Source organism: Chiloscyllium punctatum, chromosome 4, assembly GCF_047496795.1.
Source record: "Chiloscyllium punctatum isolate Juve2018m chromosome 4, sChiPun1.3, whole genome shotgun sequence".
Classification (NCBI taxonomy): Eukaryota; Metazoa; Chordata; class Chondrichthyes; order Orectolobiformes; family Hemiscylliidae; genus Chiloscyllium; species Chiloscyllium punctatum.
The window spans coordinates 99,758,728-99,770,729 of record NC_092742.1 but is presented as its reverse complement, the minus strand read 5'-3'; the positions used below and the strand labels follow the sequence as shown (position 1 = coordinate 99,770,729).

Here is a 12,002-nt window from a genome sequence, read left to right as displayed (position 1 = left end):
CGATTGGCTATCTCCTCTAGGCCCCAGACCTGATGCTGTGTACGTCTCCGCAGTCATGAGCTCGATCCTGGATGAGTATGAGGATTCCCAGGCCCGATCCCGTTCCCGGCCCGTCGGACTCCCCTACCAACAGCAACGCCTCGGTGTTTCAGGCATCGGCCAGTCAGGTACCGCCAGCCGGGTGAACGAGAGAAAGAGGGACGGGTTGGGGGGAAGGAAGGAAGGAAGTAGAGGGGTGCCAGAGATGGAGGAGGAGGAGGGAGTGAGGTGCCAGAGACGGGGGGAGGGGGTGGGAGGAGGAGGAGTGGGGTGCCAGAGATGGAGGGCTGGGGGGGGGGGGGGGGAGAGGAGGAGTGGGATGCCAGAGATAGGGAATGTCAGAGGTTGAGGAGGGGAGAGTTAAAGGCTTGATAGAATGCGGGACACTTGGCTGTATGCCTTTGTGTGTATTAAATGCCTATCCAGCTGAAAAATGTTTTGCTGGAAAAGCACAGCAGGTCAGGCAGTATCCAAGGAGCAGGAGAGTTGACGTTTTGGGCATAAGCCCTTCTTCAGGAATGAGGAGGGTGTGCCAGGCAGGCTAAGATAGGTAGGGAGGAGGGACTTGGGGGAGGGGTGTTGGGAATGCGATCGGTGGAAGGAGGTTAAGGTGGGGGCGGAGAGGTCGGGGAGAAGGTTGCAGGTCAAGAATGCAGTGCTGAGTCTGAGGCTTGGGACTGAGATAAGGTGGGAGGAGGGAAAATGAGAAAGCTGGAGAAATCTGCATTCATCCCTTGTGGTTGGAGGGTTCCTAGGCGGAAGATGAGGCGCTTTTCCTCCAGGACCTGCGTGTCCTTGGCGGAGTGGGAGGGGGAGTTAGTGTTCAGCCATGGGGCGGTTGGGTTAGTTGGTGCGGGTGTCCCAGAGGTGTTCTCTGAAATGTTCTGCAAGTAGGCAACATCGGGTGCAGCGGATGCAATAAATGGTGTGTAGAGATCCTGGTGAACTTGTGATGGATATGGAAGGATCCCTTGGGGCCTTGGAGGGAAGTGAGGGGGGAGGTGTGGGCGCAAGTTTTGCATTGCTTGCGGTTGCAGGGGAAGGTGTCGGGAGTGGAGGTTGGGTTGGTGGGGGGTGTGGACCTGACAAGGGAGTCGCGGAGGGAGTGGTCTTTCCAGAACACTGATAGGGGAGGGGAGTGAAATATATCCTTGGTGGTGGGGTCTGTTTGGAGGTGGCGGAAATGACGAAAGATGATACAATGTATCTGGAGGTTGGTGGGGTGGTACGTGAGGACCGGTGGGGTTCTGTCCTGGTAGCGATTGGAGGGGCGGGGTTCAAGGGCAGAGGAACGGGAGGTGGAGGAGAAGCGGTGGAGAGCATCGTCAACCACGTCTGAGGGGAAATTGCGGTCTTTGAAGGAGGAGGCTATCTGGGTTGTTCGGTATTGGAATTGGTCCTCCTGGGAGCAGATGCGGCGGAGTGCAGTAAATGATGTGTGTGGAGGTGCAGGTGAATTTGTGACGGATATGGATGCAGGTGAATTTGTGACGGATATGGATACGTTTCAGAGAACACCTCTGGGACACTTGCACCAACCACCTCGTGGCTGAACACTTTAACTCCCCCTCCCACTCTGCCAAGGACATGCAGGTCCTTGGCTGCCTCCATCGCCAGACCATGGCAACACGACGCCTGGAGGAAGAGTACCTCATCTTCTGCCTAGGAATCCTCCAACCACAAGGGATGAATGCAGATTTCCCCAGCTTTCTCATTTCCCCTCACCTCATGTCAGTCCCGACTGTTGGACTCAGCACCGCCTTCTTGACCTGCAATCTTCTTCCCGACTTCTCCGCCCCCACTCCTTTTTTGGCCTATCTCCCTCACCTTAACCTTCTTCCACCTATTGCATTCCCAACGCCCCTCCCCTAAGTCCCTCCTCCCTACCTTTTATCTGGCATACCCTCCCCATTCCTGAAAATGGGCTTATGCCCGAAACGTCGATTCTCCTGCTCCTTGGATGCTACCTGACCTGCGTTTTTCCAGCAACGCATTTTTCAGCTCTGATCTCCAGTATCTGCAGTCCTCACTTTCTCCTTATATACCTATCCGGTCAGGCTATTGTATCGAGAGAGAGAGAGAGAGACTGGCAGCTGTTGATGTTGCAAATAGCAGGGTTATAGTTGGCAATCTAGCAATCTCTGGTTGTTACAGGTTACGTCAGTGCACGCCTTGAAGAGGAAAAGCCAATCTTTTCCAAACAGAGGATTGATTTCAGCCCTCCCAGTGCCATCAACCACCTTGTGGTATGCAACAACCAGCTGTGTATGTGTTTAGGCAAAGAGACTCTTCTCAGGTAAGAGCCACTCAACCCTCCATGCTCTTTGTGGCTATGTTCCTGTTGTTTTCACCTGGCTTTGTTGTCTTTGCATTAAACCAACTTGGCATCAGATGTTCAGTTGGATGGTGATTATTGAGTTGGTGGAGCTGGTCTCTATGCTGAAGTGTGTAGTCAGTGGTGTTTTCTACTATTGAACCAGTGAAGGGAGTATCTACTGCAATATTGGATGCCAGAGCAGCAGCCATGTTGATTTAAGATACTGGAAGGGTTGTCAGAAGCAGAGGTGGGACATATCTGGACATAAGAATCCATGTTGTTTTGGTTTTGGATGATGTTCCCAATGGCAGCAATAACATCATAGTGAACCTGATGCTTATGCTGCTGAATTTGTGATGAAATGGCAGTGTGCGCTCAAACCTACCAGTTGGGGTAATAGTCAGTTATTTGTATAAAAATGTGAAATTAAAAAGCTACATCAATAATGGTGACCATAAAAACCCACCTGATTCCCCAACATCTTCAGGGAAGGAAATTTACTGTCTTTCCCTGGTCTACATGTGACTCCAGATCCATGGCAACATGGCTGCCTTGTCACAGCTGCCTGTAATGGTGTAGAAATTGCCCTCCCTCAGTTTCATGAAAGCCACTCACCACCATGTTCTTGAGGGTAGTTAGGGATGGGCAATAAATGCTGGAATAAAAGCAAGATACTGTGATGCGAATCTGAAACAAAGACAGCTGGAGAAACCCATTGGGTCTAACACCATCTGTAGAGAGAGAAGGAGAATTAATGTTTCAAATCTGCTGTGATTCTTCAATAAATACCCCATGAATAAAGAACTGGAGGGGACAAGAATATAGGAAATTATATTGGAGGGGGAAAAGTAACCTTGCAGTTAATTCATTGGCTATGATTCTATCGAGCAGTGTTACCCAACTCACGAGTAAAGCTCTGAATTGAATCTTGGACTCGCTGGGGTTGTGTGCTCCATTGTACACTGAGATTATTGCTGATAACTTGAGTTGTTTCTTTTTCTCTTTTTTTTTTTCCCTTCTTGGGTAGGATTGATTTAGGAAAACCTGACCAACCAAACCAGATTGAACTGGGGCGCAAAGACGATGCCAGGATCCACAAATTGTTTCTGGACCCCTCTGGTACGGTGCTTGTACTTCCTTTTGTTGTGGGGTGACAGGCTCCCTGGGCACACACTGACTTCTGCTGTACGTGACTTGTAAAATCAACACCTTGTATTCAATTGCTCCCTCTCCCTTCTCTGTAATTTCTAGCTATGCAACTCTGAGCACCTCTAATTCCAGCCTCCATCATTTCTCCACCTTTAATGCACTACCATTAACTGTTGCTAAGGCCCTAAGATCTAGAATCCCTCCCTATATCTCTGATTTTCTGCTGCCCTCTCTTCCTCAAAAATCTACCTCTGATCAAACTTTTGAACACTGGTTTCTTTGGTTCAGTGTTAACTTTGGTCAAACTGTGCTCCTGTCAAAGGACTTGGGGTGTTCTGTTATCTTAAAGGCACTGGATGAATATGAGTTGATGTGATGGTCCCAGTTTATCCATATTGAGCAGCAGCCTCCCATCTGCTCAGTAAGTGAGCAGTTGTGCCAGTCAGCCTTGCATTCAATATCATGTTTCTGAAACGAAACACTGACGTTTCCACCAATGTTACACCTATCTTGAGGCACTTGCTCTTTCCTAGCATGAGGTGGGGTTGTGTGTGTGTGTTCTAGTCCCTGCTCTCGTGAGCCCAGATGAAGTGCATTCATGACTTTCAGTGTGGAAGGATTATAACTGAGCAGACCTATGACCTGACCTGAACTGGATAGTTCTTTGGGACATGAACCCTGGCTAATTCTCCTCCCTGGGGTACTGAAGACAAAACTTGTGTCGGAACAGCACATTTCTAATCATTTTATATACCTCATCTCCCATCTGAGCACCACAAACCTGTAATGAACGACATTTTGAGATTTAGCTCGGTGTGCTTAACTGTGGCCCTGTGTTCAGTGTGAACTGATGCAGATGTATTTGCTCCGTGTTGCAGGGTCCCATCTCCTGATCAGCCTTACGTCCAGCGAGTGTCTTTACGTGAACAGGAATTCTCAGAAAATGAGAAGCCTCTCCCGCTGGAAGGGCCATTTAATTGAGAGTGTAGGCTGGAACAAGCACATGGGCAGTGAGAGCAACACTGGCCCCATTCTGGTTGGAACCAGCCAAGGTCAGATGTACGAAGCAGAGATTGTGGTCTCAGAGGATCGGCTGTTTAACTCTAGTCCTGATCAGTACTTCAAGTACATTTACAGCCTGGAAGAGGACGGCTCCCCGGCTCCCGTCTGCTGCCTGGAGATTGAGCGCAGCATTGACGCGAGATTCTTTGTCATTGCCACCACTCGCAAGCGGTTGTACCAGTTTGTCGGGAAGGCCCCAGAGGCCAGTGAACAGCAGGTATTCCAGCCCATCTTCAACCAGTATGCTGACTCTTTGCCCAGTTTCCAGGAGTTCCCAGTCAGCCTGGGCTACAGTGAGATCTCTTTTTACACCTCCAAACTGCGATCCAGTCCACGCTCCTTTGCCTGGATGATGGGAAATGGTGTGCTGTACGGCACCCTTGATTACAGCAGGCTTGACTCCCTTCTGAGTGACATGAAGGTCTGGGAGTACTCGGCAGACACCGAGTCTCCCCGCTCTATTGTCCTGACCCAGTTTCACTTCCTGCTGCTACTCTCTGACAGGGTGAAGGCCATTTGCACGCTGAACGGGCAGCTGGTCTTCGAGGACGTGTTCCCTGACAAGTTTGGCCGGCTCCTGCGGATGGTCAAGGATTCTGTGGCTGGGTTGATCTGGATCTACACAGAGAAGGCTGTTTTCCGGTACCACGTTCAGAAAGAATCACGGGATGTCTGGCAGATGTACATGAACATGGGCAAGTTTGACCTGGCGAAGGAATACTGCAAAGACCGGCCTGAGTGCCTGGATGCTGTGCTTGCCAAGGAAGCCGACCACTGCTTTCAGAACAAGAAGTACGTGGAAAGCGCCAAATACTACGCTCTGACGCAGAGGTATTTTGAGGAGATTGCGCTGAAGTTCATCGAAGCCAAACAAGAGGAGGCACTGAAGGAGTTTCTGCTGAAAAAGCTGAAGAATCTGAAGCTGGAGGACAAAACACAGATGACCTTGTTGGTGAGCTGGCTCACTGAGATCTACCTGAACTGGCTGGGCATGTTTGAAGGCGATGAGAGCAAGCAGAACCAGTTTGACGCGACGAGGGAGGAGTTCCGACAGTTTCTGAGCAGCTCCAAGATTAAAGAGTGCCTGCTCAACAACCGCTCGACCATCTATGACCTCTTGGCTAGCCATGGCAACGTAGTGGACATGGTGTTCTTCTCTGTGATCATGCAGGATTATGAGCGGGTTGTGGCCCACCATTGCCAGCATGATGACTACAGTGCAGCTCTGGAGGTCATGTCCAAGTACCAGGACCCTTCTCTCTTCTATAAGTTCTCCCCCGTCCTCATGCAGCACATTCCCAAGCTGGTGGTGGATGCATGGATCACCATGCGGAGGCGGCTGGATCCCAAGAGCCTCATCCCGGCGCTGGTCAACTACAGCCAGATCGGCAGCTCGGAACAGATTGGTGAAGCCATCCGCTACCTGGAGTTCTGCGTACACGATCTGAATGTCACCGACCAGGCAATTCACAATTACCTGCTGTCTCTGTATGCCAAGTACAAGCCCAAGGCCCTGCTGTGGTACCTGGAACAAGCTGGGTCGGATACAAACCACATTCATTATGACCTGAAGTACGCACTGCGCCTGTGTGCAGAGAATGGTCACCGTCAGGCCTGTGTGCACATTTATAAGACAATGGAATTATACGAAGAGGCGGTAGATCTTGCACTGCAGGTATGTTAGATTTTTGGTTGCTGTTCTTCTTGCAATAGTTACTGTGATTGGGATTGAGGATCGTAGAATCCCTACAGTTTGGAAGCAGGCCTTTCAGCCCATTGAATCCACATTGACCCTCCAAACAGCATCCCACCCAGACCCACACCCCTACTCTATCCCTGTAAAGAATTCAAGGCAGCTCACCACCACCTTCTCAAGGGCAAATAAGGATGGGTTATCAATGCTGGCCAGCCACTGATGCCAAAGTCCCACAAATGAATAAAAAAACCTCCTGCATTTCTGTGGCTAACCTGCCTAGTCTGCATAACCCTTGCCACTATGGGTAATTTAGCATAGTCATTCCACTTAACCTGTATATCTTTGGAAAGTGGGAGGAAACCACATCACCTGTGGAATCCCTTGCAGGCCCAGAGAGAATATGCAAAATCTGCACAGACAATTGCCCAAGGTTGGAATTGGACCCACGATCCCTGGAGCGGCAGGGGGGGGAGAAGCAGCAGTGCTAACCACTGAGCCACCGTGCTGGCCTCATTGTAACGAGCAAGGAGCTGAGGATCAAAGAGCTTGCATTTCTGCAAATTTAATTTCATTTGAAAGAAGGCAGTCTGATAGTGCAGCACTTCCTCTGTACGGTACTGATGTGTCAGCCTGGATTTTGTGCTTTTGTTTGTGGGAGTGGCATTTGAAACTGATTCCAATAGCTTCCTGTTGCTGAGACTGGTTGTGTCTAACTCTGATCTCAAGTAAAACTAGTTAATTAACCATGAACTAGTGACCATAGCTTGGAAACTTTATCCTTTTTGCTTTGTGTGGTTCTGCCCAATTCTTTTAAACTGAGTAAAGCCACCAAACACTCCCGGGACAGCACAGGGTTAGATGCAGAGTAAAGTTCCCTCTTCTCTTTTAAACTAAAAGTAAACAGAAAGTAAAGTTTCCTCTATCATCTGGTTCTGCTCTGTATTGGATGTTACATTCATACAGCACCACGTTCCCAACTGTGCACATCTGTGGAATACAATGAAGTGTTAGATATTGCTGTGACAGAGCAGGAGAGACGGAGAGTCTATGGAAAGGAGTAGGGGCCACAATTCCATCAGCCATTACCTAATGACATAGCAGAGTAGTTCCAGGTGAATGGCCTACTCCTGTTCTTTTTTTCTTTCAAACCTTCTAAATCTCTCTGTTAGAATTGTTTTAAATCATTCTCTCTCTATTCTGTTAAATCCAGGCAGTTTCAGACTAATGAATGGTTTTTGTAAGGGGAGGCCTGACCACAAAGGTGGAATTGATTCCAAAATGGGCTCATTTTCTCCAGTCCAGCCTTTCAGAGTTAATCCAGTTCAGACTTCTAAAATACTGCTGCTGCAACTTACAAAGACACACCTCCCTTGGGTAGTAAAATGGTGCTGTCTGATAAATTGCTTCCCCTCAAATCTAAGATACCAGGGTCTTTAATGTGCTGTAACTTGAATCATACAACTATTGTGTGGAAGCTAACTCTGTGATAAAGGAAACAGACCTTTTGCTTAGTCAGGAATGACTCTTGCAGTTAGATGGAACATTTGGACCTTCAGATGACAACATCTCTTAACAGCCCAAAATGTTGGGGATTGCTATTTCAAAATAAATTACTATTTTCAAATCACTTTTATAACATATCTTCTTCCTGCCAGCTTACTCTGAGTGAGCAAACTGTATTAAAGGTATCAAAATATAAGTTTTAAAATATCAATATGTAACAAGTGTGAGGTTACATATTTGGACCAAAAAAGGATACAGGTACTTTCTAGATGGTATAAAGTTAAATACAGTTATTGTCCTAAAACACGTGCGGGTTTAGGTGCATAGATCTTTAAAATGCTATGAATTGAAAAGAAAATAATTGAGATAGCTAATGGCCTTTATATTAAGAAGACTGGAGGATGCAGAAGTGATGATGCAGTTTTACAAAATTTGTGATTAGACCCCACTTAGAATAATTTGAGCAGATATAGACATCTTAGGAAGGATAATATTGACCTTGGATGGAGGATAACATAGGTTTACACAATGAAACCAGGTTAAGTTTGATAAGAGATTAAACAAATTAGGCCTGCTTTCTCTAGAATCTAGAAGGTTAATGGGTGATTTGCTCAAAGTCTTCAAGATACTAACAAAAAGACAGGGAGATAAAGATAAATAGTTTCCACTGGGGATTCCAGAACTAGTGGGCATAGTCTGAGAATTAGGGCCAGACTGTTCAGGAGAGATAGGCAAAAGTGAGATTAGAGTCAAGAGTGTGGTGTTGGAAAAGCACAGTAGGTCAGGCAGCATCCGAGGAGCAGGAGGAATGACATTTCACACAAAAGCCTTCCATCAGGAATGAGGAGAGATGTTAGGAAGTGCTTCTACACACAAAGGGTAGTAGAGGTTTCTACCACAAACAGCAGTGGATGTTGGATCAGTTGCTAATTTTAAATCTGTTAGATCACTTTTTGTGAAGGAAAGTTATAAAGGGGTATGGACCAAAGGTTTATATGGAGTTAGGCCACAGATCAGCTATGGTCTCATTAACAAGTGAAGCAGCATAAAGCAACAAAACTGCCTACTTCTATTCATGTGTCTCTATTGGCTAAAACTAGCTAGGAACACCCTAATTTATCTTGGAGTACTTAGGACGTTTCTACAATTTCGACTCCTTTCAAAGTGTTGACACTGCCATGGCAACTCGACATCCTTTTGGTTCTGAAACTTGCCCCTTTTGAATCCCAAAAGTAATTTATGCCCGTCTGCTCTAAAAGTTTGAAAATCTCTCACAGCTCACTCTATTATTCAGTTTAAAACTTTGTAATTGAATTTATTTACAGAATATATAATTTCACAAAATAGGAGTGAAATACTTGATTTACACAATATTTTAAAAAGTCTAAATTCTTGCTGCCATCAGACGCCTGAGTTGTGCATTTAATGACTGTAGCATGGATTCTCAATTTGAGTGAGACAAGGAGGCAACAAGAAATACTTGTACTCTTCCATGTGCTTCTTAAAACATCCTTTTTAAAATCATCTTTTGTACTGAACCCCACTTTTTTGTTAAACATAATTAGATGAAATGTAAATAGCACATTTAGCGATCTAGACAGTTGTCAAACCATATCTGAAATATAACCTCTTTGAATTTTCTTCTAACAATTTAACATGAGTTAGAACTGATAATAAAACTAACATTATCTCTTTTTCCAATAAACTAAATGGGCTAGGTATCCTAGCAATGTAAATATTGCTTGGTAATGCTTGTGTTTTTTTGTTTAATGAGGCCCCTATGATTTTTAAAAAAGCACACTAAAACTAGTGCAATTGACCTTTTGAGCTGAATATTAGGAACTAAACAATATCAAAAAATAACACTTGACAGTCACCAAAATGATACTGGGGTTAAAGGATATGAAGATAGGTAATGCAGACTAGACTTTTATTCCATTTGAATTTAGAAAATTGGGGTGAGGGGATCTAATTAAGATATTTCAGATGATCAAAGAATCTGATGAAAGCGAGAAACTTCTTCTGGTGGAGTAAGTCCAGAATAGAGTTAGGGGATGTATAACTTCAAACTGAGAGCAAGGTCATTCAGGGGTCATGAAGCTTTTCTTCACTTGAGAAGCAGAGAATCTCACTTTTCCTTTCATCTCCCAAAAAGCTGCTGAGGCTGTGGGAAATTTGAAAATGTCAAATATGATTGGCTGTGATTTAACTGAATGGCAGAACTAGCTGGAAGAACCAAATGGAATCCTGTACCGAGGTTTCTATTATAGAAATGTTCAAATATGAAGTGGTTGTGTAACTTCTACCATGTCACTTTCCTCATGAGAGTAATTGGATAGGAGTCAGCAGTAGGGGGTGGCAGGGTGGCTCAGTGGTTAGCACTAGTTGAAAGGTTCTCTGGTGAAGATGTTGGGGGCAGGGAATCTGAAGTTAGAGGAGGTGGAGCCTTGATGAAAGGTTACGCTGGAAATGTCAACACTCATGCTGTGCTTTTCCAGCAACACACTGTCGACAATGGTTAGCACTGCTGCTTCACAGTGGCAGGGATCTGGGTTTGATTCCACCCTTAGGTGACTGTCTGTCTGTGTGGACTTTGCACGTTCAGTGTCTGTGAGTTTCCTCCCCAAGTCCAAAGATGTACAAGTTAGGTGGATTGGCCGTGCTAAATTACCCATAGTATCCAGAGATGTGCAGGCTAGGTGGAATAGACTTGGGAAAATGCAAGAGTAGGGTGTGTCTGGGTGAGACACTCTTTGTGGAGGTTCGGTGTTTACTTGGGCCAAATGTCCTCTTTCAGTACAGATTCTATAATTCTAGTACACAGGTATCTTTGTGGTCTAAAGCATTTGAATAGCAGTTGGCCCTTCTGGGCATGAATGTTCTGTCTCTGTTCTCCTTATGACTGTTGAATGTCTTTATTAAAAACAGATGGATGTAGATCTTGCTAAGTCATGTGCAGACATGCCGGAGGAAGATGAGGAGCTTCGTAAGAAGCTGTGGCTGAAGATTGCCCGTCATGTAGTTCAGGAAGAGAAGGATGTCAAGAAGGCCATGGTTTGTTTATCCAGCTGTAACCTGCTGAAGATTGAAGACATTCTGCCCTTCTTTCCAGATTTTGTGACTATTGACCATTTTAAGGAGGCCATCTGCAGCTCCCTGCAGGAGTATAACAAGCACATCGACGAGCTCAAGCAGGAGATGGAGGAGGCGACAGAGAGTGCCAAACGAATCCGGGAAGATATCCAGGAGATGAGAAACAAGTATGGTGTGGTGGAGTCTCAGGAGAAATGTGCCTCGTGTGACTTCCCACTGCTGAACCGCCCGTTCTACCTATTCCTGTGTGGCCACATGTTCCATTCGGACTGCCTCTTACAAGAAGTGATTCCTCACCTTTCCCCTTTCAAGCAGACCAGGCTGGAGGAGCTGCAGAAAAAGCTGGTGACCAGTAACCAAGTGAAGTCCCGGCAGCGGCCAAAGGAAGGAGGAGAGGGCAGTCACAAGGGACAACAGTCCCGTGATCAAATCAAAGCTGACATTGATGATATTGTGGCAGCCGAGTGCATTTATTGTGGAGAACTGACAATTAAATCAATAGACAAACCTTTTATCAACCCACAGAAATATGAAGAGGAGAATAACAGCTGGCTGTAAGGTTTGTTCTCTGGTACAATTGCTCTCCCAACCTGCAGGCTGTTCTGTGCTGAACCACCTCAGATATTGGGACTTGTAGTGTTACTATTTGCACTTGTAACTGTTGCTTCTACACTGCTGAATATTCAAAGCTGGCATAGCTACCCAATGGGAGCAAATAAATTGTAAACACCTTGTACAGTTAAAGTTTTATGTAGTCCAAGTCATTCTGGCATTGAAATCCAGGAAAAATGAATCATGTAAAATTGTGGTTATTGTTACTGGATTAACCATCTCGATTCCCACCATACAAATTCACAAATCCGATCCAGTTTATGCAACGGGGAATAAAATGTTCACACTGGTAAAAGTGATCACGAATCTGTCATTTTGAGAACCTAAATAGTTTACTTAATGACATTTTGGGAAGCAAACCTGCCATCCTTAAGTTTGGAGTTTTAAAAAAATGAATTTCTGCTCCTAAATATGTGCTTCAAAAGCATTTGCTTGAAGTGCCATAGTAATGTTATAAATCAGAGGTAGTCAACCATTCCACTTGAGGTCACCCTTCTCTCTCAAATATTCTGAAAATTCCACAAACCCTTA

General features: G+C 45.7%; 1 protein-coding gene across 1 annotated transcript; it reads left to right on the top strand.

Moving 5' to 3' along the window:
* On the top strand, nucleotides 1-11,766 carry vps18 (VPS18 core subunit of CORVET and HOPS complexes). Its single transcript, XM_072569402.1, has 5 exons — nucleotides 1-167; nucleotides 2,194-2,335; nucleotides 3,384-3,475; nucleotides 4,384-6,242; nucleotides 10,695-11,766. Exons 1-5 carry the CDS (start codon nucleotides 56-58, stop codon nucleotides 11,415-11,417), a joined length of 2,928 nt encoding a protein of 975 aa, XP_072425503.1. The 5' UTR covers nucleotides 1-55; the 3' UTR covers nucleotides 11,418-11,766.
* Nucleotides 11,767-12,002: the final 236 nt, after the last annotated feature.

Bases quoted from the DNA above. Each gene is read 5' to 3' on its own strand.
- vps18 (XM_072569402.1), top strand. From the start codon at position 56: ATGAGCTCGATCCTGGATGAGTATGAGGATTCCCAGGCCCGATCCCGT. The intron at 2,336-3,383 runs GTAAGAGCCACT...CTTCTTGGGTAG, and splicing joins GGCAAAGAGACTCTTCTCAG to GATTGATTTAGGAAAACCTG. The intron at 3,476-4,383 runs GTACGGTGCTTG...TCCGTGTTGCAG, and splicing joins ATTGTTTCTGGACCCCTCTG to GGTCCCATCTCCTGATCAGC.